General features: G+C 41.6%; 2 protein-coding genes across 2 annotated transcripts in view; one reads left to right on the top strand and one right to left on the bottom strand.

Moving 5' to 3' along the window:
- Positions 1-396: 396 nt before the first annotated feature.
- lin (protein lines homolog) lies at positions 397-6,845 on the top strand. The gene is made up of 8 exons (XM_037433291.2): positions 397-654; positions 749-903; positions 1,293-1,578; positions 2,142-2,377; positions 3,534-3,709; positions 3,839-3,930; positions 5,207-5,378; positions 6,077-6,845. Exons 1-8 carry the CDS (start codon positions 534-536, stop codon positions 6,456-6,458), a joined length of 1,620 nt encoding a protein of 539 aa, XP_037289188.2. The 5' UTR covers positions 397-533; the 3' UTR covers positions 6,459-6,845.
- A 1,495-nt stretch (positions 6,846-8,340) lies between these two features.
- cactin (cactin, spliceosome C complex subunit) overlaps positions 8,341-27,946 on the bottom strand; it is a 29,282-nt gene continuing 9,676 nt past the window's right edge. The window contains exons 7-19 of the mRNA XM_037433298.2: positions 27,783-27,845; positions 26,291-26,345; positions 26,135-26,223; positions 24,930-25,080; positions 22,643-22,798; positions 21,617-21,726; positions 21,320-21,507; positions 18,226-18,391; positions 17,049-17,216; positions 15,407-15,490; positions 14,607-14,657; positions 9,533-9,595; positions 8,341-8,534 (exon numbers count right to left, since the gene is read on the bottom strand). Of these exons, the coding sequence (XP_037289195.2) occupies positions 8,409-8,534; positions 9,533-9,595; positions 14,607-14,657; positions 15,407-15,490; positions 17,049-17,216; positions 18,226-18,391; positions 21,320-21,507; positions 21,617-21,726; positions 22,643-22,798; positions 24,930-25,080; positions 26,135-26,223; positions 26,291-26,345; positions 27,783-27,845 (1,470 nt within the window). The 3' untranslated portion in view covers positions 8,341-8,408. The remainder of the gene's footprint in view (positions 8,535-9,532; positions 9,596-14,606; positions 14,658-15,406; positions 15,491-17,048; positions 17,217-18,225; positions 18,392-21,319; positions 21,508-21,616; positions 21,727-22,642; positions 22,799-24,929; positions 25,081-26,134; positions 26,224-26,290; positions 26,346-27,782; positions 27,846-27,946) is intronic.

The raw sequence follows: 27,946 nt of genomic DNA, 5'->3' as shown, positions 1-27,946 counted from the left end.
GCTGGCACGCGCCTTGCGCTTGCGCTACCTGCGATTTCCTCCACCGTGCCTGCGGCTTTGCGTGTGCTGCTTTGATGAGTGCGGCGCCCGCTCGTCCACGCAAACACTCCGTGCTCTTTGAAACCGAAACTGAGCCTGAGCCATGGCCACGTGACCACAGCCTAGCTGCTCTAAAAACTTCTCTCGATAAATAACCGTCGCGCAATCGCGCAAGCAAGGTTTCCAGCCGTTATAAGTGGGTCATAGCCACGATGTGGTCATAACTACCTGTTGCAACAACAACATCACACAAAAAAAAATTGCGTAAAGCGTAACTGAAGAAGTCACCTGGCAACTACGCAAAACACTTATGGCCGCGTCTGTGTTTTTTCAAGTTTAAGCAGACGAAATCAAAGTGCTCGAAGCCGACAAAGAGTGAATGTTTCGTAAAGTTATTTGAACAGTGGTAAATCTTCCAGAGCTGCCACTGAATGAAGCGTCGATGACATAGCACTGAATGTCCCTATAACAACCCCGGAAAATGTCGCTAAGCGATGCGAACTGACATGGCCGTGCGGTTCCAAAGCGCGCACGAACGTCTACTACTAGGATGCGCCTGTGAAATAAAGCAAGAACTACATCTATTGGTGGACCATGAATTTGTCAACTTATTAGGTAGGATTCATGGATTCAAGCGCTTTCATATATGCATCCAAAATGAAAGATGTCGTACTTACGTTGCGCTCCTACACCGTCAACGTCTTCGCAGGAGGCGAGCTGCCGCAGGAAGATACTCTGCTTGGGTTGACTGTCTTGTACGCGATTTCCGAAGCCGCACGGGAGGCCTCGCAAACGAAAGCAATATGTCCGATAATCCAGGATGCGTTAGTTGCTCTTGTGCAAAAGGAAACCGTGGGAAGCCTGGTAAGGATTCTCTTTCGTGCCCTCTAGGAAAGAGATGCGCAGGTTGGCAATGCAGTCACCTATATCCGAGTTTCTTGTTTTTGTTACGCTTAACTTTTCATGGAAATTCGCACATAAACTGCCAAATCATAAATTAAAAAGCGAGTGTGACCCGACCTTGAATATTCACAGAAATAGGAGGAGCATGTCGCAACTCGCGTACGCGTCTGCTAAGCATGTATACGACCAATGCCTTTTCTTGATATGACACATGTTCACTCTCGTTCTCTCTAAGCATATATTGTCAAAACATATAGCTAAGTATAAATTAAACATGGTCAGTTCTGACACATTTCGAAAACAGAACACTGGCAGCCATCAAATAACATTACTCTATTTCTGTCATGCAGTTAAGTCTGCAGATGCTGTCTCCAGACAAGTTTGTCGCCCACTGTTGCTTGCTCACACTCAACTCGTTGGCAAGATGCAGCAAGGATCTACAGGAGGCTCTGTTTTGTGCACTAAACAAACGCCTTTGCATTCTGGGAACTCTTCCAGTTAATGAAAAAACTCGCTTCTGCCAGCTCATCACGTTCCTATTGACAGCAGACACGAGAAGCACTCATCCAGAAGAAACAACAGAAACAAGCTGCACTGCACTTGTGGCGAATACCATGCAAGCCGCCAATCTGAATGGTATTGTGTGTATTCATTCACAAGTCTGCATGTTAAATTTATTTTAAAGTATTATGATTGAAGCAGCACACACAATCACGCTGTGTGCCTCTTGAACCATTGTGATTAGCAGGCCATTGTGACTAGCTGGCCTATAGCGGACGTCAACGAACTATTGAAGACGCAAGATCTGCTATAGTTAAAGTTACTACATTTTTGCTTATTCAAAAAGTGACCTTACTGTTCTCATCCAAAGTATTAAGTAATTATAACCATATCGATACTCCTTCACAAGACAAAGATATAGCAGAGAAGCAGGAAATTTAATGCAGTTCAAAGGTGATGCTGCAGTACCCTGGCTTCTGTGGTCACCCATGAAAAGATAAGCACCTCAGTCCTTCTATGGTACTGCTGGTATCTGAGCAAGAGGAGCACTACAGGTTCATTAAACGAGACTGTATATGGATATGTAAACATGGGACAAATTCTTTGTAAATGCGGCGGGGCATCAGTTCCTCCAGTAATGTAACAACTGATGCCACTAATGTGACAACATTTATTAACAGCTCGTACTGCAATTTCAGATATCTCATCCAGCATCTCGTCTGCTGCTGAGAAGTGCCTGCATAGCATGTTCCCATGCCTTCAGAATGAAGCACCACACTACACGTTGTACCACGCACTATGCCTATGGCTGAAACTGGTGCAGAATCATGCCACTATGGATGTGTTAGGTGGCTTGCTACCTCAGTATTTTGTTAAATGGTCTGCTGGAAAGGATCCACTTGTGGCAAGAACAGTACTGGAAATACTTGACAAAGTAAGGAAGACCAGGTCAGCTGTGTCATTTGTGCTTTCTCTCATGCTGCCCACTTCTGTGATGTGTAACTAATTTGTTCATTGACTCTCTGCAACTGAACATTGCCAGCGACTTCAATGGAACGGAAACACAACCTGGGGTCTCCAATATGTGCATAAACACCACAGACAAGGAAAGATTCTTCAACGATTCTGCCAGCTTTTAAATCATTTTAGTGTAACAGGCTTTCAGAGAGTTTCACCACACGCTAATTTTCAAATAATTATGTAATAGTGCAGAGATTAGTGCTTCCAGCTCTTAACTTCATGTTATTGTGCAGATAAGGACATGTGGTTGCATTCCTAAGATGGTAATAGTGGTGGGAAAAGTTACATTTTTCTTATGAACATTATGAAGTGGTTTGATGATGATAATATGCTGTTACAGAAAGCAGAAACCCAGCTTTAAGCCTTAATTGCTGTTGCAGTAAAATTAGTGACGATTGGAAGTTCATTTAGATTAGTCTTCACTTCCTCCTTTACATGAAGGTGTTATAGCAGAGTGGATAGAAAGAGGTGTGAAATGAGCCTAGCGCACAGACATGATGTCTACAGATGGCCAGTGAGGCTGGTGTCATAGCATGTAAGTTGCTTCGTGTCCCTTGATCGTTGTCCCTGAAAGCATCCTGTATTAATTTGTTATATCAGCATTTTTACTGTGTGCTATATAGCAATGTTTAGAATCATAATGTGGCATCTAATTAGCTTACACTTATAAACGATAAAGTCAAACAAAGTTCAATAGAACTTCCTGCTGGGCGATTTCATTCATACTTGTCCGTGTCTGCTGTGTTGCTTCGTGTCCCTTGATCGTTGTCCCTGAAAGCATCCTGTATTAATTTGTTATATCAGCATTTTTACTGTGTGCTATATAGCAATGTTTAGAATCATAATGTGGCATCTAATTAGCTTACACTTATAAATGATAAAGTCAAACAAAGTTCAATAGAACTTCCTGCTGGGCAATTTCATTCATACTTGTTCGTGTCTGCTGTGTCCTTATGTCTTAAGTGCACAAGCATAGTTGCCTGTTTACCAGTCCAACAAAGTTTTCTGCAATCAAGCCAGTGGCAGAACTGCACCTTGATGACTTGATATATTACCAAACTGCTTTTCAGGGTCTGCAGCCCGTCATTGAAGAAGCCAAATTTTCCAAAGTTCCACCATGGGTTCCTCTAATCGGACAGCAAGTGATTGAGGCTGTTCAGGGTGGCTGGCTTGACCAGCTACACTGTCGAAATGGATTTTGTGGCTTTGCAGGAACTAGCAGGGAGCCTAGCCGCAAGTACCCAGAGTGAGCTTTTCTTCTGTGTAGATTCAAGTTAAGGCAGCCAACTTATGTACAGCGATAGTGCATATAGGCAATATGAATCAGTGTCTTTTTCTAAATACATTTTTCTGCAACATTTTGGTTTTTTCTCAGGCAAGACCTGGATCTCTCTCAAGGAGACGGCAGGGTGGTTCGATTGGCAATGCTCGTCATTTTGAAGTCATCTGCAGCATGTCTGATGCAAGGTTAGTTCCGAATTTTACTGAATACTTGCTTTTGCCAATTCACCTACTACAATAGACCGTTGTCATAATTGAAAATCTGGCCGTACAGTTTGCCCAACTGATTGCGGTTGGTCACTACTGCAAATAGCAAGTTCAAGCACAGCTTGCTAGTGCAATGACGTGGAAAGTGTAGCCACAGCTCTTTTCACATATAGTCATGCATTACAGGCCCAGCACACGCAAGCATAGGTCGACGAAAACTCGAGCTCACTCAGGCTCAATAATGAAATATATATTCCGCTTTTGATTCACTCGGACTCAGGCTCACCAAAATTTTCCTGAGCCGGACTCGCACTCAGACTTACCGAAATTTTCTTCTCCCTGACTCACTCAAACTTAGACTCACTGCTCAATCCGAGTTAGAGCGAGTTCGAGTGAGTCAACTTATGAGCCTAGAACCAGCTGCTTTGTCCGTCGTACCAATGCTTTTTAGCACCACTATCTCGCATAATCGGTGCTCTTCTTGGAGCCTTTGATATAGTACCCGAGTGGTTGAAAACCAGTAAGAACATTTTTATTCATGGAGATCACAAGAAAAGATATATTTATATATATTTATATCAAGCACTTGCCTGGTAGAGTAGCCCAGGGGGAGTTAAAGCACCCCTTACATATTATACGCCTCTGATCAATTATTATTTAAAGGGTGTGTGAATGATACTGCTTCAGAATATGTGTGAATAGTAGATGAAAGTATACGTGCATCCAGGCAAGGCTGATAGTAGACTCAGACTCGTGGCTCGATCTGAGTCTGAGTGACTAGACTGATGAGTGAGTTTGCCAACCTGTGCATGCAACTAGGACCGCCTCTCCACTTGAAGCACAATAGGTAGCAAGTTCCGTTATTAGTTCGGCGAATATGCAGAGCAAGAAAGCACACTCATAGATTAAAAAAAGGTTTGATTGAGACTTGGAAAATTTCTTTGTGCACGTTTTACTCTCTTGGCTAGTTCTCTCGCAAGATTCAGTTGTACTAGTTGCAGCTATTAACACACTTGTGCGTGTGTGCCCCTCTTTTTATGTTTTCTGTACGCTCTCAGTTTTCTGTGAAAGTTCAATTTGTGGCTGCAGTATGTGCTGCACTTCAACAGGGCCAAGGAACAAACAAAACTTATGCACTTAGGTTTAGGTACCTCTGGTTTAGAACCTTAGGAAGTCGAAATGAATTCAGAGGTGTACTTTGTAATGCATTGACCAAACGGTTTGATTTGACATTTTGGCCCTTTGTTAAATGCAGGCATGCAAGAGGGCCTATCGAAAACCTTGGAGGCTGGTCTTGCTTGGCTTCGGTTGAAAACAGGGGCAGCGGCCAGTATGCCTGATGCAGACTGTCTCATGCAGCTATTCCTCGACCAAGACGATCAACTAATAGAGTGTCTCCTCAGCGAGCTGCTGTTACACTTGCACAAGTGAGCAGCTTTTTTAATGTGAAAGCAAATGGCTACATCAAACAGCTACATTTACTGTAGCCGTTTGTTGTGCAACCATGAAGTGGTTTACCAAGTTTACTGACTAAATTATGGTGGCAACTTAGAGTTTCAAATGCGTCATCACTTTTTCTCTTCTCTCTTTTGATTAGCCCTTAGTGAGTGTATTGTTTGTGCTGAATCAATACACCCAAGCAAAGCTTCTGAAAAGTAACAAAGCTACTAAAGATATGATACGTAGAGTAGATTAACACACGTCTGGCTGTATTTAACTGTTTTGGGAAAAGTTAACCCCTGAAGATTTCTGCTTGCCCCCTTAACAGCTAACATATTCAAAACACAGTGCCCTAGTTCCCTGCCCCCTGAAAGAACTTGCTTTTCGTGGGTAACCCTCCCCACTCAATAAAAAAATCCTGGCGTTGCCCCTGCATTTAACTTAATAACGTTTGTTTTAGGAACTACTTCTTAAGTTCCATCTAATTTTAGTGTCAAACAGTGCTAAAAAGAACAATAAAGAACAAAAAATATGCACAGACAAGCGCAGACTTACAAATAAAATTTTTTTTGCTTGTCTGTGCCTTTTCTCGACCTTGCCCTTTGTTGTGCTGTTTGACATTATAGTGGACATCAACTTGACAAAAGATTTACATTAACATTAATCTAATTTGCCTTCGTTTCAGGTCGTCCACCTGGACAGCAACCACATCAATTGCAGATCCACACCGAATGTTTGTGAAGTTCCTCATCTCACTGGGAAATGACCACGTCACCCTGATAGACTTTTTGACGTCCCAGGAAACCTGTGCCTTGCTTTACTTTGTGCGATACCTCAAACTGGTGCTCTCTGACTGGGATAATTTTGTGAAGTGCCACAGTGAACTGTCTGTCGGCAGTCACGACACCTCTGGCCAAGCCGCTCGTCTTGACCTGACCATGGCGACTCTTGTGAGGACACGTATCAAGTTAGAGAAGATGACTCAGAAACACAATCTCCTGCCCTTTAATGCAACTCCTCTAGTCAGGTTGATTGAGAGGTGTGAAGAGATTTATGAAAGTGTTTGATGAGAATTCGAGAAGGCCTCTGTGTCACTTTTGCAATAACTGACACCTGCAATTGCTATGAGCCAACTTTTCTGGCAAAATGCTGCTGGCTTATCTATAAGTACTCCTGCAACTCCTACTCCTTGAGTCATCTGGTTAGTAAACACACACCTTATTCTCAAAACTAATCTTCACCCAGTCTTCCCTGGTAGCTATGTTCCTCTATTGTTTCACAATGCAATTTTGGGTTATGTGCTGCACTACCACTAGCACAATTTAATGTCACAAGCTTGAGTTACATGTAAAAGCTATGCCATGTAAGTGGAGCATCTACTGTTGTCGTTCAAGTATGCTATGTAAGTATACAGTAAAAGCTCATTAATTCTACACTCCACTATGAAAAATCAATATTCAGTCGTGTTCTCTTGTCCCAGCTAGCATGTGAATTTTTAATGGTATCAAAATCGCATTAATTTCATCATATTTGGCTGCAAGCTGGTTATTTCGGATGATCCTTGGGCACGCCGAGTGCGAAATGCCTCAAATATGCGACGCACAGGAACGAAAATAACGTTTGCGGAGCGCTGAAACGGCTGTATACTTGCAGAAAGGTGTGGTCACCATCCGCATTTGTGTTGTTGAGAAAGAGCGAGAGAACTCTTTATTGAGAAGCATAAAATTTAGCCAGCGTGTGCAAATCCCTGACATCCTACTCTGCGAGGGGTAGGGAATAAGGGACTGAAAGAGAGAGAGAAAATTGCACGCATGTGCTAACCTGAAGAACTTAATTACATGACTATGTCTTGAGCCCTTTAACCTGCCTCAAGCAACAGAGGCACGCAGTGAAACATCTGTTCACATATTTAGACAGTATCATTTAGCATGAAAAACTTCAGTAGCACCTAAAAGCATGCACATTGCTGCCCTATAGATAAAACTCAGTAAGCACTTTTATGCTTTTTTGTTCCATTTTAACTCTTTGTATCCGGTTGATCATAAATAAGGTATGGGTAAAGACAGGTTTCGAACTATGACGCGGGGTTTTGCTGCGTCCATACTGTGAAGGAAGTCAGAGAATTATGAAAACTGCTACTTTTGCACTGGTCTTATGTGAAATAATTGCTAGATTTACATGTACCTCAAGTAAATGAATTGCATAGATGTAATAGACATTTGTTTGTTGTTTTTTGTTACATTCAGATGATTTGGCATTGAATCAATTTGGACAGTTTTTTCAGTCCCATCAAATCCAAATTAAGGAGCTTTTACTGTTCCACCAAATTCTTTGACAGCATTGTTTGTGTAGCAAATGCCACATTGAATTATGAAAGCAACTTGTGCTGTGATAGTTAGCATGTTTGATTTTTAGCTTCTTATTACTACAGCTGCGCACATTTGGAGGGTGTGTGCGAAAATGCCCTTGACAAATTTCCAAGCAGTCCTTCACTGCTGTGCTATACAGATTGTAAATATTGTTGATCCGTTGATATAGTGCATTCTAAATAAATAAATAAATATGGCAGGAAGAGTTTAGTTTTGAATGGTAAAAGTGGGCTGTTTTGTTGTCTCCATTGTAAATTCGGAACACCTCGTTTTAGATGAACCGCATTTAAGGACAATACACCCGAAAATTTTCAAGCAGCAAATCTTATTGCTGCCAGTTATTCCAGCCTAAAAAGAACAAAGATCCTTGAGCCACACGGCATCCCTCATTTTCCTCTTCTTTTATAGCGCACTATGTCTGCTGTTCTTAACATTCATCATGACATCAGTTCCACACTATGGCAGCAGCATCATGTTACACTTATACACCAACTACTATCTCTGCCTTATTGCAACTAAAAGCTGTTCTCAACGTTTTCAATGTGGAGTTGCATTTAAGCGAGTCAGCAAGAGAGGGGCAATCATTAATAATATATTTATATATACAATATTATAGACAAAATCAATTGTTCCCAATGCAGTGGCCTGTCAACGTCTGTAACGATAACGCTTGAAGTGAAACCACAACTGAAATATGTTGTTGTGAAATTGGCAACGAAATCCACGCTTGTACGAGTACTCCCATTCGCGGTTGACAATCTTGAAGGCTATGTCCTGCAAAGGACAGAACAAACGAGAAACAGTCAGATTCATATAATGACACAAGATTTGTCACATAATTATAGATAAAGTCACATTGTCATGTCAGAAATAATGTCACACAATTAGTACCTTTACCAAAAACAGCATATGCACACACTATATCGCTATGTGACATGGGGAGAAAAAATCCTGACAAAAAGCAAGAGACAGAGACACTAATGAATTGTGCTAATAAGGAACAATACAGTAAGTAAATTAGAATTTTCTCACCATTCAACAGTAGTAGCAATTGCAACATTTGTACTGCTCCCACTTGTCAATAGCAAACGTTTGACGAAATACATCTAGTCTACACAGCACCTATATTTTCAGAAGAACGATAGATATTTCCTTTTGTACAAAACAGAGTTCTGCTTCAATGAAAGGTCCTACAGTGAGCTATTGTGATGCAGACAGCATGCAGCAGCTGTCTCCGGATTTTTAGAACAACTTGAGAAACAAGCTGTAAGGTTTCCAACAATATATACAACCGGTAACTGAGGCACTGCATTTGTTCAACACCACGAGAAATATGGGTAGTATATGGATTTGGCTAGTCTTTGTGCATGTGGCTTCGAATGTGGCTTAGTTTCTTGTTGTGTTTTAGCTTTTGTTAGGGGCAAAAGAGACTGTAGTAAAAACTTCGTGAGCTTATTTGAAGAGACCAGCCTAAAGGGTCAATGTGGTGAAGTGGAACTTCTGACTTCTTGTTGAACTTTGTCTTGTGACACAGCAGATGCAGGCCACACAAAGCCAAATAGAGCCAAAATATTGAAGCTCAAGTGAAGCCGTGTATTACCCGTCATTTCCACGCTGGCTGAAGCATCATGCGTTGCAGTTCGAATAGGCAGTTGTACCACATTTTCCTGTAGTGTGCTGTTATGAAACTCTACAGAGGAAACAAACATGCACGCAAGCTCTGCCCTCTTCTCATGAAAGCATTCTGGCAGGCAAAATAATATTTGACTTGCCTCGTATGGAGGCCCTGCATGGAACCGTAGAACGGAGAAGTCTTTGTTGTCTTCGATGGGGGTCTGAAAGTGGCAATGCAGATGGCAGGTTTATGTAAGCACGTCACCGAACATGATTAGTCTGACACACAAATAACTGCTTATTGATTATACAACTTAGTTGTCAAACTGACAGTGCAGTGTGTTGCTCTCCGCTTCATAATGCTTACTTTGAGAGAACACTAAAGAAGAACACAGATGAACACTGTGCTGAACATAAATATAAGGAATTAGTATTCAATAAGACTAGCTAAATATGAAACTATATCTCACGGATACCAGTGCACAACAAAGTTATAGGGGGGGGGGGTAGTGGCAACGGGGACAGCAATAATTTTCAATTTTGCATGCATACATAATACATTACACATGCATACAAACACACAAACATACATAAAGGGTATTTGAGCCCTTCCCCTAAAACAAATCTGGCTATGCTCCTGAATATTACATATACTTATAACTAGGGGTGTGCGAATATTCATAATTTACAATATTTTGTAATAATGCTTGCTATTCGATTCAGTTGGCACTGGAATTTCATTATTCGAACTTCCCGAAGACAAATACAGTGAATGTTCGCTTGACAGTAGCCCCTTCAGTTTTTTTATGTGATTCGCCCGGTCACACTCTCACACTGCGGCGAAGCTGCTGTTCAGACTCCTCTGTGGTCGCAAATACACTGACTAAAGAAAACGCTGGTTCAGACATGGAGATATACTGCGCCGTCAAAATAACCCTTTCAGTTTTTTTTTTTATATGCTCCATTGCATCACAGTCTGATATTGCAGCGAAGCTGCCTTCAGAGCACTACTACAGCTATAAACTGACTGACTCGCGAAAGCGTTGGGTTCAAACCTATGCGGCGGAGGTGGGGCTTCAATTAATGCCATTTCAGACCAGAAGGTCTGTGAAAATCAGACGAAGATTTTCAGCACCCACATTTCAGATGTTTTTATACATCGACGTCTACAAGGCAGATTAGTAACTCCAAATTCGAAGGGAGCACGCCCTGATCCACCAAATCAGTTGGGCCTACAAAGAAGTTAGAGGGGGGAGGTAAAGGAAGTAGTGTCTTCTTCTTTTACATGTAAAGTGTTGCAACACTGGCTTGGTTCCACCAAATCAAGCAAATAAAAGCAATTGGGTCTCTGCATTGCCTCATCTTTGATAAAACAACTAGGTCACACCACCCCTCCAGCACTTCGCCAACCTAGCCAGAAGAAACACTTCCACGTTCCTATTTGATAAGAATGTACTTGGAATTTCTTTGCAACCATTTTTTGGCAATTTCACTTCGAAGTATTCAAAAAATGTTAAACAAATATTCGACAACCATTAGAAAAATATTCGATTTGATTCATACTCAACTTTAGAAATCGAATTCCCTTCGCACTCAAAATTTTGCTATTCACACATCTCTAGATGTAACGAAGGTGTTTTTCTGTCAGATGTTACATCATTACTACTATGTATTATAATAAAAAATCTGAGAATGATTAATATTTAAGCTTCAACAGTAAGCGCAACGACTGTTAGGGTAGTTTCTCCCAGACTGCAAAAATGACAGATGAACCGGAAATGAGGCAACATTGAAAGGCTTTTGGCTGAACTTTCCCAAAGTTCTTGTAATGACCTATTATGATGTCATCAATTATGGCGACCTCTGTCAAGATTGGTGAAGCATTAACTGTAAAGCTTCTACAATTTGTTTGGAAGAAAAGCAAAGCTAGTTCCGACTAGTTTTTCTGTACCAAACTGGTCTGAATGCAAGAAAATAGCAGTTTAATTTTGCAGTCATCTGCTGTAGTAAAATTGTTCCCTCAACTTTTTTTAATTATCTTAAGATATTTAGTGCTTTACTAATTTTGAATAATTTAGAATTGCTTTGTAGCATATCCTTAAAAATGGCACAGTTCTAGTACCGTTAAACCTGCTTATAATGAACCTCCATATAACAAATTTCTCGATATAACGAAGTTTTGCTAGTCCCCGCTGTTGCTCCATAGAAGCGCCTGTATTTGCGAGCTCTATGTAACAAAGTAACAGTGGGAGACAACCTTGATATAACGAATTTTCCCCAGGGACGATGTCAGTGATGGAAACGACATTTTGCTTTTTGGAGCAGATTCTGGGGCATCAAAAATGGTGCTTTGGAGCAGGCTCAAGTGTCCTCAGAGCAGAAAAAAAGGCTAATGCTTATAGGTTGCTATTGGTGTTTTCGGAGCAGATGCATGTTCCTAAAGACTTTTGAAGCCTAAAACATTACTTAAGCATCCAATAAATATTTATATTTATTATTATACATGCCGTATGCTAGTAAGCAGCTAGTATACAAGCAGTATAGTTGGCGTAAGTCATAGGCGGGGGTCAAGAGAGTTCGGACTTTTCTGGTGTTCAGGCTGGGGAGGACACCCCTTGCAAGTGTTCCACTTGACATTTAGCATCAGCGCGTGATATAATTGAGTTAACAATTAAGTATAGTGCAATAAACTGTTTAAAAGGCTTTTTATCTTTTACTGCATACCTGTGTTGAATGCCCCTCAGCTGTGTGAACTATGGAAATCGAAAAAATGTGAAAAAAATAAAAAGAGACAGAATAGAACAATGCAATTCCTCGAGCTCGAACCCCAGGCTCATATTTTAAAGCTTTATTTCAAAGCATAATTTAATTCTTATACAAATAAAAGTACAACCTTCACTGCAAATATGAATTGGACCCCATGGCCTGATATGTGTCACCCCTTGAGATTTTTCTGGATTTATGCCATTGAGTAGCATACTAGGATGATAGTGTATACAGCCCAGCCTGCTTTTGGTTTCGCTTATGCCCATGGGATGGTCCCATGGTTCAACTTGATTCTTTTTAGTTTTCCAACATCCTTACAAAGCAGGTTTGAAGCAGTTACTAGCAAATATTGCACTTTGGAGCAGCATGGAGCAGCATTTCTCTTTTGAAGCAGTTTGGAGAAATTGGAGCAGCACTTCTATCACTGCAATGTAGGAATTCGCTCCGAATCTAGGCAGTTTAGTACGAGCATGCATGTCGCGCGGGTGCCCAGCCAAAGCGCGAACGACACACCAGGCGAGAGCGAGCGCTCGTTATCGCTCGCGGTTGAGTGCGAGGCGGGCAGGCAGGCTTGCACCCCACTAGCTGGCGTTGCCACCGTTCTCGCCGACGCAGGCGAATTCACGAGTGTGCCCCTTCCCACTCCAAACAAAAAAAAAAAAAAGAAAGAAAACTATTTTTGTGCATTGACAGTGCCAAGCTTTTAGTTAGCATCACATATGTGGGGCTGTGCTGCATATGGAGGGCGCTTTACCCGATAGTTTTCTGCGGCATTGGTGTCTGCGTACGTGTCGATCGCTCTTCGTTTTTGGTGCCATGCGTGCGTGTGTTGTTTCTCTGCGAGCGCATGGTGTGGCCTCGGGTGATGTTCAGGTTAGGTTTTTTTTTAATGCGATAGCAATTACCTATATGATGAGTCTTGGCTGTCCGGTTTTCTGCCATCGCCGCCGTTATTCACCATATATGTACACGTATCTATATATATATATATGAAAACTAAAAACTAAGACCAAGGAGCTTCCTCGGCGCCGACGCGCGCTTATCTCATACGCGTACTTTGCACTGCAAATGGGGGGAGAAGGGTGTAGATGCTTGTGCCCGCACGCTTACCCTTCGGCGGGGAGAATCGCGCGCCTTCGACTTTGACCGGTACGCTTGCATTTAGTTGCCAGGCACACAAAGATCACTTCGCCCGCTGGACAGGCACCGTATTTGAAAAAGAGTGGGCTTTTCAAATGCAGTGAAGTAACAACTGGCACACATGTTAGTTCGCACTCGTATCTATAGTTGTGATTACGTTTCGTGCCTCGTTTTCGTTTAAACAGTGCGTTAAAAGTCGAGCTGTAAACGTTGTTAGTTTGCTCTCATCCTCTATGTGTTGTTTTCGTGTTTATTTGTGCGTGAGCAGCACGCTGCATGTTTCAATCTGCTTGCCGTTCTCAGCGTTACATTCCAAGTTGTTGCTATCACATTTATTGCTTCGCCCTTGCGGCGAAACTGAGACTTTGTTTTTCTTAATTTTAAACAACTCTGTTGTCACCACCGAGGTGATGTCAGATTAGGCACTGATGGAAAGTCTCCGAGACCACGGCGACAACGAATGTCGACTCGTCACGCCCTTCTGTCTTGCGCCGGGCCGCGAGTTCACAGGGTGGTAGCTTTCGCGATTAGTAGATCAGTTCTGGCAACACGACGGCACGTTGAATGCAATGCAATGAACGCTATACAAAAGATTGTAATGTTATAAGAAGTAAAGTTGGCCGCCAACTCTTTTGGATCCGATATCGCAGAACTTCTACAGAACGCTGGTGTGAGCAAATATGGCCGCTCCAGGGAGAACTGCTCTTTTCACGCAGTCCATTCGCGTTGCAACCGCACTGATACTCGCTGAAACAGCAAGCGCGCCAGCGATCGCGACCACCTTTAAAATCCATGTTCATTATTTCTACTCAAGCGATTCCCCCCACCACTGCATTGTTTCATGGTTGTTCAAGACGAGTGGTTTACTTTCTGTTTGAGCATTCGACGGCAATTCTAACATGCGGGAGATGTTATCTTCTGCACTTTGCAGGCGATAGGGATGGGCCGACTTATTTGGTCTCTGCTTCAGCAGTGTTCAGACGCTTTTACCCACTCGAGAAAGTTACGATGCGCGGGGGCATGTTATCAATTTGGCCTTGTTAGGGAACATGGCAGCGATGGCAAAAACCCACCGAGAGTGTCCATATAATTTCTATCGCAATATTAACCGAACCTGCATATAAAAAAATCCTTTCTATAACGAATTGTTCCGGGAATTTATCCATTTCGTTCTACCAAGATTTAGTTGTAATGCTTTTTTATTCCATGCACAGGTGATATTGTTTTCTACCAGAAAAATTTGGTAAACACCGTGTTTGAGGTTTCGGCCTGTTTAGTATACTAAATTACAAACAAGTTTGCTACTGAACCTGGGAAAGCGCTTACCAAAAAATATTCCGGCGTCTCGTTCTTGTCAATCAAGTCAGGGTAGAAAATCTGTAAAAGAGAAGATGGTGTGCATAGAAAAATGACGAAAAAAAAGGCAAGAGCTATAAACAGCGTTACATGCTAAATGCGATAATATCTAATTATTAGGAATGCTCTTCACTAATGTGTGGGTCAATACACACTGCAAGGAGCATAGCGAAACAAACAACAGAAGTAAGATTGGAAAACTGGGCAAGTTGTTAACAATTCATAGCTGGTAGGTGCAAAACAGCACACGAAAAAATGGGGACTGACTGAGAAAAAGATGGACACAACACAAGCGCTCACTTCTATTTCTTTTTCAGTTCCCATTTCATTGTGCACTGTTTCGTATCTACTAGCTATAAAAAAACAAAAGTCAAAGCTCAGACAAAAAGCAAAAGGACTGCCGATGTTGCACAGCATAACTTCAACAACTCTGGGATGGGATACAGATTTTCCAGCAGGACTTGTGAGAAAGAAAAGAGGCTCAAGCAAATTAAGAAAAAAGAAATTGCCATAAATTTAAATCTGATTGAACAGTAGGCAGCCTACCCCAACTTCGAGGTTATGGCATTTACAGAAAGACTGGTGCTTACTTTGATAACCATTCACTCTTTGTAACACGTTTTACGTACATACCTAGATATCCACTTTACATTACTTTTCTTTTTACTGATGCTTGGAAACAGCTGAGCAAAATTTTGCACATATTGCTAGTATTAAACACATGCTTAAATCTCTACTTGGTACAACTATAAGACAACGAGCAGCCTTACATTGAACTTGTATCCCTGAACTATCTTTGGGGGCGGGTTGTCCATGTCATAATGGGTCTGATTATACTTGTTCCACTCGAAGCCCTGGCAGCAAAGAAGACATGAAGATTAGTGACAATGTTCCAAAAAAAGAAGCGAGTGCAACTGGAAAACATCTGTCCAGATATAAAAAGTGCATACAAGTGCCGTTGGTAGCAATGCCACAGATTGCTGAACTGTTGGCCATGTAAGATTTGATGAGAAATTCTCGGAAATAAAAACATTACATCTGTCCACTAGTGATAACAATTTGCATGTTAAATTACACAGCTTTCCCAGACGAGAATAAAACTGTAACCCTTTACAGCTTTACTTTGATTAAAGCAAAAGAGCTTTAGCTGTGATATCAAAAACAGTTTGATGGTTCATACCACAACACTGATGCAACAGTGAGGCCAACCTGATTGAACGATTGAGACTTTGGATCTTCATTTTGTTTGCTGTTGCTCATTGATATCCAGGAGTCTCCTAGTGACACTATTGCAAGAGCTTCCTTTACATTTTTGCTTTGCTATGAAGCTGTGAAGTCACCAAAATATTGATGCCTTTTTTTTTACACTATGTATGACTGTCCAGGCAGTTTAGGTTGAATGCTTCAACACAGAGTGACAGCACCACATGCTATTTATTCACAAAATTTTACACTGTTTGTAGCTATCAAAATTCATCTATTCTAGTGAAGTTCCGAATATTTTTCTAATAGTCTTTCCTATTTGCTTAGATGCACACCAGAATTTTACTATTGGAATATTTCGAAGTTAAATGCAGTCAGCATTAATGTAACAGCCCCTTCAAATTTTCAGTATGCTTCACCCCATTGCATTTTCGTCGTGCTAAAAAGCTGCCTTTCAAGCTCTTCTAAAGTCGCAAATGAATTAACTCAAGAAAACGATGGAAATTTAAAAATGGGCCAAGGAGTCCCAATTAGTTTGTTTTGAACCTAAAATTTGTGCAGAAATTCCAAAATATTGGAGGCCGAAAATTTTCAGCATTCAAAATTTCAGATGTTGATGTCTACATTTATGCTGAGGTCTTGCAAGGCAGATTTTAAACTCCGGACTGGAAGGGAGCACACCCTTATCCGCCGCATCGATTGAGCATCCACAGAAGTTGAAAAAGAAGAAGAGGCTGAGAAAATAGCATCTTTGCCTTTCAAGTGTAAAGTGTTGTCGGCAACACTTTGGTTGCAACAAACCATGTACTAATACAATTCGCCCTCTGCGTTGCCTGATATATCGATAAAACAATGTGAAATATCACCCTGTCAGTGCTCCATCAACATAGCCAAAAAATACACTTCCCTGTTATGCTTTGAAATCCTCTTCAACTCTTTTTTTCTGCAATTTCGCCTCAATGTATTAAAAAATATTTTACAAATATTCGATTCACTCTCAATCTTCAATATTCCAAGTCACTTCACGCCCAAAAATTTCTGTATTGACACACCTCTAGAAAAAGCTATGGGGTTAGATGTGACAAACAGCGAATTTCGAACACATATATATAGTGGCTTCTACAAAAGCTGCGTGATGCTTGCAGCATGTTTCAAAGCAGCAGATAACTGAGAGATTTTGCACTTGACATGGACAATTAGAACACTGACCGTGTGAACCCGGTTGAAGTAGCGGGGCTTGCGTGGCCGGTACTTGTCTGACCACAAATATGTCTTGTCCTGAAGAGGTGACTCGACGCTGAACGAGGCCTCATCTGCGTTCATACCTCGGCGAGCTTCCTGTTCGAACTCTTGCTCAGCCTCGGTCACACCAAGATTCTGTAAGACGTGAAGGGAAGGTGCTCGTGTTATAGTGTAGTTTTATCACTCACAACAGATCTGTAATCATATATGCATGCACACACGCTTTTTATTCATTTATTATTAGTAGGGGTGTGAGAAATTTCAGACTCTTGGATATTTTTTAATAGCGCTTACTATTTGATTTGATTCACACAGGAATGGGACTATTCGAAGTTTTTAGGCTTTCATTTAAGAGGTGTGATCGCCACAGCCATGACCAAAATAGCTTTCTAATACTTTCCAGTACACATACCACGCATATTGGTGTGTGCCCAGGATCTTGTGAATATGTTCGGTGCTGCCACGAAACCTGTTTAAATGAGTGCCAACTGCCAATTACAAGTGTGCACTTCGTGATGAGCACCACTGACACCAGCAAAGCCTGGAAGTAATTACAATTCTCTCGCATTGAGCATTTGAAATTTACGACGCAGAACGCAAAGACCATGGCGAAAAAGCCGACGACTCGTCTGGCTTTTCCCAATGAGTCAGTAATTTGTCGCACATTGTAAGCGCTTTCTCCTCGTGTCGCCCCAACGAGTGTGCTAGAAGCTAAGCAGGGAGGGATGGCACAAGGGAAAAGAAGCTACCTACATTATGCGTGCATCATGACTTTGAGCACTTATTTTTTTATAATACGCAGCTTGCATTCAATGTGATCGCATGTGCGTGTGTGGGCTCAAGGCGACCTTTCAGGGGCGGGCACAGTAACTATGCCACCAATGATGCTCAAATAAGCTGTAGGTTTGGGCATATGATGCGGTCATTTGAGAATATGGCATCACTTGCATACGACTATTTGCATAAGAGGAAGCCCTTTTTTTTGCAGACGTTGAAAATTTATTGTAGACTCTGCAGATCACATACTGTGCTATAATGTTTGGCTCAGGTGTTCTCAGGAGCCTCAACTACTAATTCGCAGCATTTTCTGACCATGCTGAAATAGTGTTGGAGCGGGATACCTAGTTGAGAACCACTAACTTACCTGGATGCGCCCGGTGCCCAGCATCTGTTGTCGGGCGAACTCCAGGCGCTGTTCATCCTCGTCCCCATCAACCAGCAGTGTGCCTGGCTCGATTTCATCTGGCTGCAGCAGCCGAGGGCTGTAGCCTCCTGCTCGATACTCTTCTTCCCATTTAACCAGTGGGTCCCTGCAGAGAGAAGGCCACATTGAAACGTAGCTATCTCTATGACAGAAATTTCAGCCTAATTTCAGCTCTATGACTGTCTACACTTTGTATGCATGGAGCGCATTGTGAGATGTATGTTGTTTTTAGGTGAGGACACTCACGAGGTATAATCAGCCAGATAACCAAGCACCAGTCAACCACAACTGAATAATGACAAACCTTAATAAACCACAGGTCAACCAACGACAGCGGCTTTCTATAGGAGAATGACACAAATTCGCACCAAAAATATTTTATCTCCCATTGCTGTAGCAACCAATGCTTCGTAGAAAATTCAAGTTCAATGACATGCAGGTGTGCATAAAACTCTGGTGCTCTGCTTTCTTGGCCTGCGATCAACTTATGCTAGTCGACGTCACTATTCCTTATTTTTGAATCTCGATGCAATGCGGGTTCCTATAGCAATGTGAGAAAAGGCCTTTTATCTCTAGACAAGTTCTATCATCATGCCACTGAACAGCTGCTGAAGATTCAGACTAATGGGTATGTGCCATCACTTTACAAGGTAAGTCGCACTAAAGAAACAGGCCGTCACGTGTCCCTGTCTGTACCTTAAAGGATGGTATAAACTAAAATATTGTAGTACTGTTGGCCGCAAAAGTTTGCAGGACCTGCAGTGTGAGGCGGTGAGGCAAAAAACTGCACTGCTGCGCCTCCTAGTGTGGCGCGGCATGGTGTTAGAGCTACTGGTCGCAGCCGCGGCCTCTGCAATTATTAGATCCGACAATAGCACACTGTTTAAAAGCACTGTTGCTAATCGCAGAGTCCACCGCCGGTGACCTGGGGACTTTGTTGCGTCCCAATAGGTGATAGAGCAGTTTTTTACCGCTCTGCCCCGCGCTACAAATTCGTAAACTTCTTCCGCTAACCGTATGAAGCTACTAATCTGTGAGATCCCAAATTTGCAAAAACTTTTCACAAATATATGCTAACCTGACAAGCGACACAACAGAAATCTTGAAGCTGTACTACAAGAGTCCTCGGAGTGTTTGAAAGTACGGTAATTATTCACATAATAGGCGCACTCGTTAGATCGTGAGAAATCAGGGTGTATTTTTCTTTCGTCGCTTGGTCGTGATCAATAGTAATTTTGTACCATGTTTGCACGATTGCAATTCAACTCCCTCTTACTTAAAAATACTGTGGCAGCGCTGCGCGGGCTTGCTGAGTGAGGAAGAAGGGTGGTTGCCTGGTTGTTGAAGAAACCTTTGCACCGGCGCTGGCAGCGCGCACTTTGCTTGGAACGTGCGGTCGCGACCTCGTCAAGAGCACTTTGAGTTTCCTGTCCAAAAAAGCGTCGTTGTTATTGCGTTTGCTACCTCGTCTGCAGAGCTTTCCGGCTTTCTGACGCGAGCTTTCACCTTTGCTGCCACAACACGGGCTTGCACAAGCTCGACGGATTTTTGTCGCCGTTGATTTCCCTACAGCAAACCTAAACATTGCATCATGCGTGCTACTCTTTGATCAGTGCTTGAGTACAATTTTTTCAATGCCCGATCTTCATTGTAGCAGTCGTGTGTGATCAAAGCTGCAGTTTTGTACGGAATCGGCAAAACTCTTTGCGGAGGCTCTACCTCAAGGAAAGAGGGCATGGGCGGAGCTTGTAACACACGAATAGTGGTTTGACATTCAATTGCAATGTCTTGGGAAATGGGGTGCAAGGCCATAAAATGAACATTCGCTACTGTTCAGTGCACCAAATTTCATTCGTGATAATGTGCATAAACAAGGTGGCCTGAAACATAATCGGCGAATGTCCGCGTTGGCACTTTCTTTTTATAGTTTTTTTTTTTCACATTAATTCGTTTGGCAATGCGAGTCTCCCGATGTTAATTTTTGAAAATCTGAATGCTTGTAAGCACATTGCATTGAATGCATCAATTCTCAGACACGCCAGGCTACACGCTCAACATGTTTTGTGCTAGTGTAGGCTATGAAGAAGGTTGTTTCGACTGAAGTGAGGATATCATGACTTCGGTGACTTACATTATCAGCAATCCATGCTGTAGTCCGATATAAGATTTTTTAAAACTTTACCTTGCATAATAGTCGCACCCAGAACTTGGCGCTAGATTTTTTAGAAAAAAAAAAAAGTGTGCCTATCATGTGAGTAAATACAGTACTACTAGTATATACGAGGGTTCTGTTTGCTATTTAGTGGCCTTGCTTGAACACAGCAGCAATGCTGCTGCATTTGAGTGTTACTGTTGCTATCTGTTCTCAGTAACAGTATCCACACAGATTGCATAAGCTGCAGAGCCCCACAAGAAATTAAAAATATCAAATGACACGTCGCCAGCAGCAATCAAAAGCTGTGCAAAGGGGGTAATGGCCCACTTGGCGTAGAATTTTGTTATGAGACGATAAACAATGCAGGTTTCATATATTCGTAATTTTGTTAGAATACGAGGCAAGCTATACTTTTTGCTGCAATACCCATCACCCATTACATTTGGGTGCACCCCAAAACAGTAAATAGTGGAATCTAGTTAAAGAAATTGGGGCACAGCAGATTGGGTGGGGAACAAACAGGGGTAGTGGACATTCTAGTTGACATGAAGTGACAGAAATGAATCTGAGTTGACATGCAAAACAGACAACAGGTGGACAGTAGGAGCAGCAAAATAATTATTAAGGGATGGGAAATGCAATCGAGGAAGGCAGAGAGTTGGATGAAGTGACGAAATTAAAAAGTTTGGAGAGATAAAATGGAATTAGCTCTCTCAGGGTAAGGTGAATTGTAGATCACTGGAAGAGGCCTTCGTCTGGGGCCATTTCAATTCAACAAGCTGGACAGCTTGATCAATTTTATCAATCTGTCTTGAGAACAGTCCACAGGGAAATACTAGTGTTCTCTGTGGTTTTGGGTGATCAGTGCAAATTCCTTACTCGGGCACAGGCTCCTCTCCAAGCTGCTCTTCGTCGGTGTCCACAGAATCTTCTTGCTCCTCTTCCTTGACCGGTAGGCTGCTATCTTGAGCAGACGTACTAGGCTGTGGCTCAGTGGCTGACTCCGTTTTGGCTTCCTCTGGCTCAGCCTTTACACACGGAAACAGCGGCTCACTTTCCACTCCTTGCTGCAACCACAAATTTCACCAATTTAACTTGATTTTCACAACATCCAGCCTGCTCTAGTACGAATGCAAGTTTTTTTGTTTTTTTTTTCTGTTACGGGTTTGCGCTCACCTCTTGTTTCAGCTGAAACAGTTTACGCCTCAGGTTCTCTTGGTGGCGTTCACGTAGCCGCGCTCGTGCCATGTAGGCTTTTAAACGGGACAGAAGCGTCTCCCAGTAGGCTGTAATGGTTCAAGCAAAACCATTTTAAAATTTTTGCAGCTGCAGAGGCTTAACCAGCTTTCTGAAAGTTGATAATGTACACTTTAACTTACTGACACAAGTATCTACCAGAAATTTTGCATACTGTCTATATAACAAAATGATTCTGTGACTTTTTCTAATCAAAGCTTGTCAATAGCTATCACTAGCCTGTAGTGGCCTAGACACGAAATATTTTTAATTTGATGCCACGGAGATCTAAGTACTGGTGCTCTAGCATGAAATTCAAGGAAGATAAGTTCAAATTTTATTTTATCTACTTACATAACTAAACTATTAGATGCGAAGCAGCTCATTGACTAGTCTGTGTAACGCTGTTCTTCTGTGAATCTGTGCGAACGTGCCGCGACGCGCTCTTCTCACCACAGGTGTTGGAGCAGTGCCAAGTAGGTCACGCTGCAGCTGCGTGTTCACATCAGGCTCCCCTCACAGTGCGCGCTAACGTCACTCTCCCTATCGTCTGCAGCGTGCTCGCTGTAGCGCCCACAGCTGCCGCCTTGTCCATTCGCCCGCAACACCTGTCGCTACAGCCGCTCGCTACACCACCGACTCATCGGTTCATATGCAATAAACCTGATGCGCCAGCCATCGCAAGACCTATGCCAGCCATTGCTTCAAATGAATCTTCCAGCGCTCACCGCAGCACCCACGTTAGCACCATTCAAATCTTGACGCCACTCGAGCGCAATGCTGCTGCTTCACATCTTTTCAGGGTTCCCTTTGGGAAGATGGCGTGAATTTTTATCCTTAAATTAATGAAGGCATAAGTTCTACAGGATGTCACCAGAGCATTCCAAATTGATTCACTCTTTCTCTTCAATATTTACATAATTAAACGAAATCTTCAAATTTTCTCATGCACGTGTCCACACTCACGGACATCCAGGCCTTCCTCCTTTGAACGGATTCGCTGGTCAATCTGCTGGTACAAGGCCTGAAGCTGGCCAGGGGTCTTGCCCTTGAACACTTCCACCACATCCTGGCTGACCGCTGCGTTGATGCCTTCTCGCCGCTCCCCGACCAGGGCATCCACTGTTGGCACACGTGTTATGTAATCATTATTGGGCTGGACATCAATACTAATGGCAATAAATCTCTGAGAGAGGATGAGAATGAAGCAAAATTAAGTAAAGAATAACACCTTCATAGTCCAATATTGGCAATTAGCATATATCAATTTCATGCTTCAAAGGAAGCTTTTGGGTTTACTTTACTATATGCTGTATAAGTAAATCAGTTTTATAGAAACTTATTGACCTTCTTAAAAAAACAGCCATTTGTAGTCTGTATTCTAGTGCCTTTCTGTAGTTATTGTGTTGTGTTTTTGCTTTTTCTTTATTTATGCTTCAATGCATATTATCGTTCTGCCACTATTGTCAAGTTTTCACCATGTCTCACTACTCCCCAAGTGAGGGCTATTAGAGGTTCCTTGTAGGCCTGTGCAAATATTAAATTATGGGATCAAAGTGGATAATAATTTGGTTTGAATAATTTCAAATTGAATTCAAATAGTCTATATCACATATTATGAAAAAAAATGACCATATTTGTGAGAACCTAACTAATCTCCTCAATATATATATTTTTTTCTAATCAAAACAAGGATCGAGCAAATGCCTTTCTATTTGGTTCGAAGGAAGTGGAAGCAACTATGAATAGCACCAGAATTTGACTTTCATTAAAATACAGCTAATGACCTATAAAATATTATGTCACGTTTTAGAATTTACTATACTTGCAGCATACGCACCGGCACAACAAGTTATTAACTTAAAAAGGAAGCATTGATGCGGGGGTAACATGTTTATTTAGCCTTGCAGTGAAACTTTGTGGCAATGCAAATTTTTCCTGAAAAAGTATACTCATGGTATAGAACACCTCCATTGCAGTGAGACCACCTTTAAAGGGAGTTACATGCACATCACTATACACCTGTAGGTTCACTTTGAATACTTCAAAATTTTCCACAATTTAAATTCAGATCGAAGCAGTTTTAAAGACATTAATATTCATTCGAGTGTTTGAAGTGCTGGAATATTTGCACAAGTCCAGTTTTTTAAATAAATAATTAAGTTAGCTAAATATTATAATTAGAGCTGTGCAAATAGCAAAATTTTGGGTGCAAATCCAATTCAGATATTGAAATGTGAGTGCGAATCTAATCGGCCATTAATGAATATCTCTCGAATATTTCTAAAATTTATTTCGAGTACTTCAAAGTGAAATTGCAGAAAAAGAGGATAAAGGGGATTTCCAAGCATATTTTTATGAGATAGCAACATGAAAGTGTTTCTTCTAGCAAGGTTGATTAAGTGCTGGCAACTGATGTTTTATAATTGTCTTATCAACAATGAGGCAATGCAAAGGCCTAATTGTACTTCTGTAGATGACTTGGTGCAACGAAAGTGTTGCCGACAACACATTGCAAGTGAAAGGCGACAATGATATTTCCTTAGCCTCTCTTTCAACTTCTGTGGAAGCTCAACTGATGCGGTAAACAAGGGTGTGCTTACTACGATTCCAGAGTTCCAAATCCAAATTTGCCTTCTAGACGTCAATATACAAGAGCATCTGAAATTTCATATGATAAAACTGCAGCGTCCGATTTTTCACACTTCCTTTCCAAATTTCAGGTCACAAACAGCATTAATTGAGCCACCACCTCTTCCACAACTGATATCTCTATGCTGAAGTCAGCAATTTTTTTAGTTAAAACACTTGCAATCGTAGCAAAGCCTACAAGTTAGCTTTGCCACAGTACAAAAACGTGATGAGGTGAAGCATATTAAAAATTTGGACTATTAATTGGACTTTGACTGTATTTGTCTTATAGAAGTTTGAACAGTAAAATTCCAGTTCAAATAGAATCAAATAGCACACACTATTAAAAAAAAATTTGAAATTTCAAATATTTTCACACCTCTAATTATTATCTATATTTGTATCTACGTACTACAGAAGCTTGACTGTAACTTAATGTTACACACATCACACATATCACACATACTTGCACCTAAGTGTGCAAAGGTGCTTAGAACTGAGAATAATGGCAGCAAGAGCTCAATTTGAAAACTACGTTGGTGTCACACTGTAACAGCTAATGCCAGCTTCGGACAGAAGGGCAAATGGAAAGAGGCAGCACAAGGCCTTTCTCTGCACTCACCAGATGATGTGTCGAGACGCCGGAGCTTGCGCAGTTCTTCCTCGACTATTATCTGAAGGTCTCGCCAGTAGCTGAGGTTGCGGCTGTTCTCCAGCTCCATGTACACCTTGATGTCCTCTTGCAGGTCTTCCAAGTCCTCCATGGTCAGGCCCTGTTAAAAAATACAGTAAGAAGAGGGGTAACCAGTGATGTACATACACAGACGAGTACCACAAAGGGCAGCTATGAGCATTATGGTTTAGTTTGAAGGCACATCACACATGTACAACAACCAATCGATTTTATTATGTGCCCTCCACTAAGACAAAGACCAGGTTTACGTGGCAGGAATTACGGATGCCTTGGAAGTGTTACACAACTTCATTACAGGGCTTTGTGCTTAACTAAACAACTTTATCCACTAAGCATGTACAAGCTTCCCATAAGCAGCAAGATCATCATTTATAGCAACAAAGTTCACTGCATTTGTGGCCTTTAGTTCAGAACATGCAGACAACTGCACGTTCAGCATACAATGCTATCCGTAGGTACTACAGCATCGAGATGGAGCTTCCCACCGCAACGACAGCTTGCCATCCACAACACCCACCACCTCGGTTGAACAAGCACTGCTTTGTGAAGAGTTGGTCGCAAGTCTAAAAACTGGTGTACGTAACGTTCATAAGAACCCTGCGTTTTTCACGGTGCACACGAGCAGATGTTTTCCACCTGCGCTCTCTACAAAACGGAGGGTTCTTACATACGCGATGCCGTTACGGATGCTACATACACGGTATTAAATTTTCTAACTTACAAATGTTGCAAACAAATGTTCTAACTTGCACTTTGCAGGTTCAGTAAAGCTATTTTCATTGCAGCCACGGCGCACTTGAAAACTTGATGGGTCACCACTATTAAAAAACAACAGAAAGGGCACCACCAGAAATGGCAGCAACTTTGTTAGCAACTGCCACATTCGTAGCACTGTATATGAGGATCAGTGGACGAAACTAAGCAGCACACTAAGCAGCATAAAAATTTTTGCTTGCCATTATACATGATAGCTCCACAGCTTAGGCAACAGAATCACAAGGAAGACTGCGAATGACTTGAATACGCCAGAAATATCGGCTGGTGACTATATACTATTGAGCACAGTTGATTACCACATCATGCATATCCTTAGCAATACTGGTAAAGAGAGAAGTTAAATTCAGAAAACTCACATTCAAGTAAATATAAGGCTCAAGCATATCCACGCCAAAGTCCTCACCCTCGGCACTGATGTAGCGGGCCAGCAAATCGATGGGCTTGGCTGACGAACAGTTAAAAAAGACACAGTTTAACCAATGACAATGATAATGCCCTTAAGAACCACTCACCTCTCCCATCCTCAATACGTATCTTGGACCTCAGAATAGCTTGCTGCAAATGAAACTGGAAGGAGAAGGCAAAAGTCAGAAACCGCTGTACACTCTATGTGACCGTTCTAGCGTCTTGTCCAGAAGTATTGAAAATTTTTGCGGTTTCCAAGCAACAAACTTGCTTGGAAAAGGCTACTGAAAATATTCAAAGGCTTTGAATATTTGAATTAATAATAGACAATTTGAATTCGCTTTGAATTGAATTCAAATTATTGAAAATTTTGAATTATTTGAAATGAACTAGGACATGTATATTAAAGCACATATAACCCCCTTGTAGATATGGTCTCACTGCAGCACGTAGTGCTAAGATGTGAAAACACATATCCAGGGGAACGCCGCACTATCACAAAGCCCCACTTCAAGGTTAAACGAAGACATTACCCTCACAGTGGTTCATTTTTTAAGTTTAAAAGCTTGTTATACCAACTTATATCCTCTAAGTATAGCAAATTTTAAAAATGTCACATATTTTAAGCGTTATCACAGGCATTCTACTGAAAGTGAAATCCTGCTCCTATTCAAAGTAGTTTCTACTTACCTTGAAGCAAAATAAAAGGCATTTGCACAGGCGTTGTTTCAATTTGCAAAGGTGTCTTGTGCAGGTTAGTTAGCTCATAAAAAATACGCCATGCCCATTTTTATTTGAAATATACAATATACATACTATTCGAATATCGAATCGAAATTATTCAACCAAATCCCTATCCTTTTCGAAGCTGAAATTCACTATTCGCACAAGCCTACTTGCAACAAGTACTATTACAGCTCTAAATCCTGCTGATTACTGGGTAAAAACCAGTGGTTTCAATTAGGGAGACAAATGATAGGATGTTGAAACTTGGAGACGGTGACAATTCTAGTGCCAGTAGTTTCAGTGAAGCGAGTCACATCAGTTTTTCAGAAGCTTGCAAGGTAAAGGAGTGATCACGATTTAGATGGCGTTCCCGAGTCATAGGCAGTTCCTGATAAGTAGAAGCCAAGTTGTCTACTGAGGGGGCCACAGGAAAATAACAAGTTTTAGAAAATTTCATTGAGCCAATGTCGTCCCAATAAATAAATCAATCTTGAAATCCGTGTGACGTCACCATTGAAAATTTCAGTGCCGAATCCAAAAATGAAACTTTGACCTTAATTTTTTTTCCTTTATCAATACATACCTATAACAATGAAATTAACAACATTAGGGTTCTCAGAATACAGTTCATCAATCATGACCGATTCATCATTTCGCTTCAGAGTTCCTCTAAAGTTACGCACCGAATTCACACTTTGTAATGGCCTGCACAAAGCCATTAAGGCTGTAGTGGTTCGTTTCTGTGAGGCTATTGTGAACCACCAAGTGGTGCTAGAATAGTACACACAATGAAACGTGAATCTGATGATTGTGATCGTTTTCTCTGCAGCTACGTTTAATTACAAACGCCAGTGTCACACAAAAGCCACTCACATTGTCTTCTTGCTTCTCCCACTCCTGAAACTGAGCTGCCTCCTTGTCTCTCTGAATGCGTGTCTGCAAAAAAGAAAAAGCAATCAGACCAACCATTTCACAGAAGTGCAATAGTTCAAACACTTCTGTGGGATGAACGAAAGCACAAATAAATTCATCTTGTA

The sequence above is a fragment of the Rhipicephalus microplus genome, chromosome 3, assembly GCF_043290135.1.
Source record: "Rhipicephalus microplus isolate Deutch F79 chromosome 3, USDA_Rmic, whole genome shotgun sequence".
Lineage (NCBI taxonomy): Eukaryota > Metazoa > Arthropoda > Arachnida > Ixodida > Ixodidae > Rhipicephalus > Rhipicephalus microplus.
This window is presented reverse-complemented; position numbering and strand designations above follow the sequence as displayed.

Bases quoted from the DNA above. Each gene is read 5' to 3' on its own strand.
- lin (XM_037433291.2), top strand. From the start codon at position 534: ATGCGAACTGACATGGCCGTGCGGTTCCAAAGCGCGCACGAACGTCTA. The intron at 1,579-2,141 runs GTATTGTGTGTA...CTGCAATTTCAG, and splicing joins GCAAGCCGCCAATCTGAATG to ATATCTCATCCAGCATCTCG. The intron at 5,379-6,076 runs GTGAGCAGCTTT...CCTTCGTTTCAG, and splicing joins CTGCTGTTACACTTGCACAA to GTCGTCCACCTGGACAGCAA.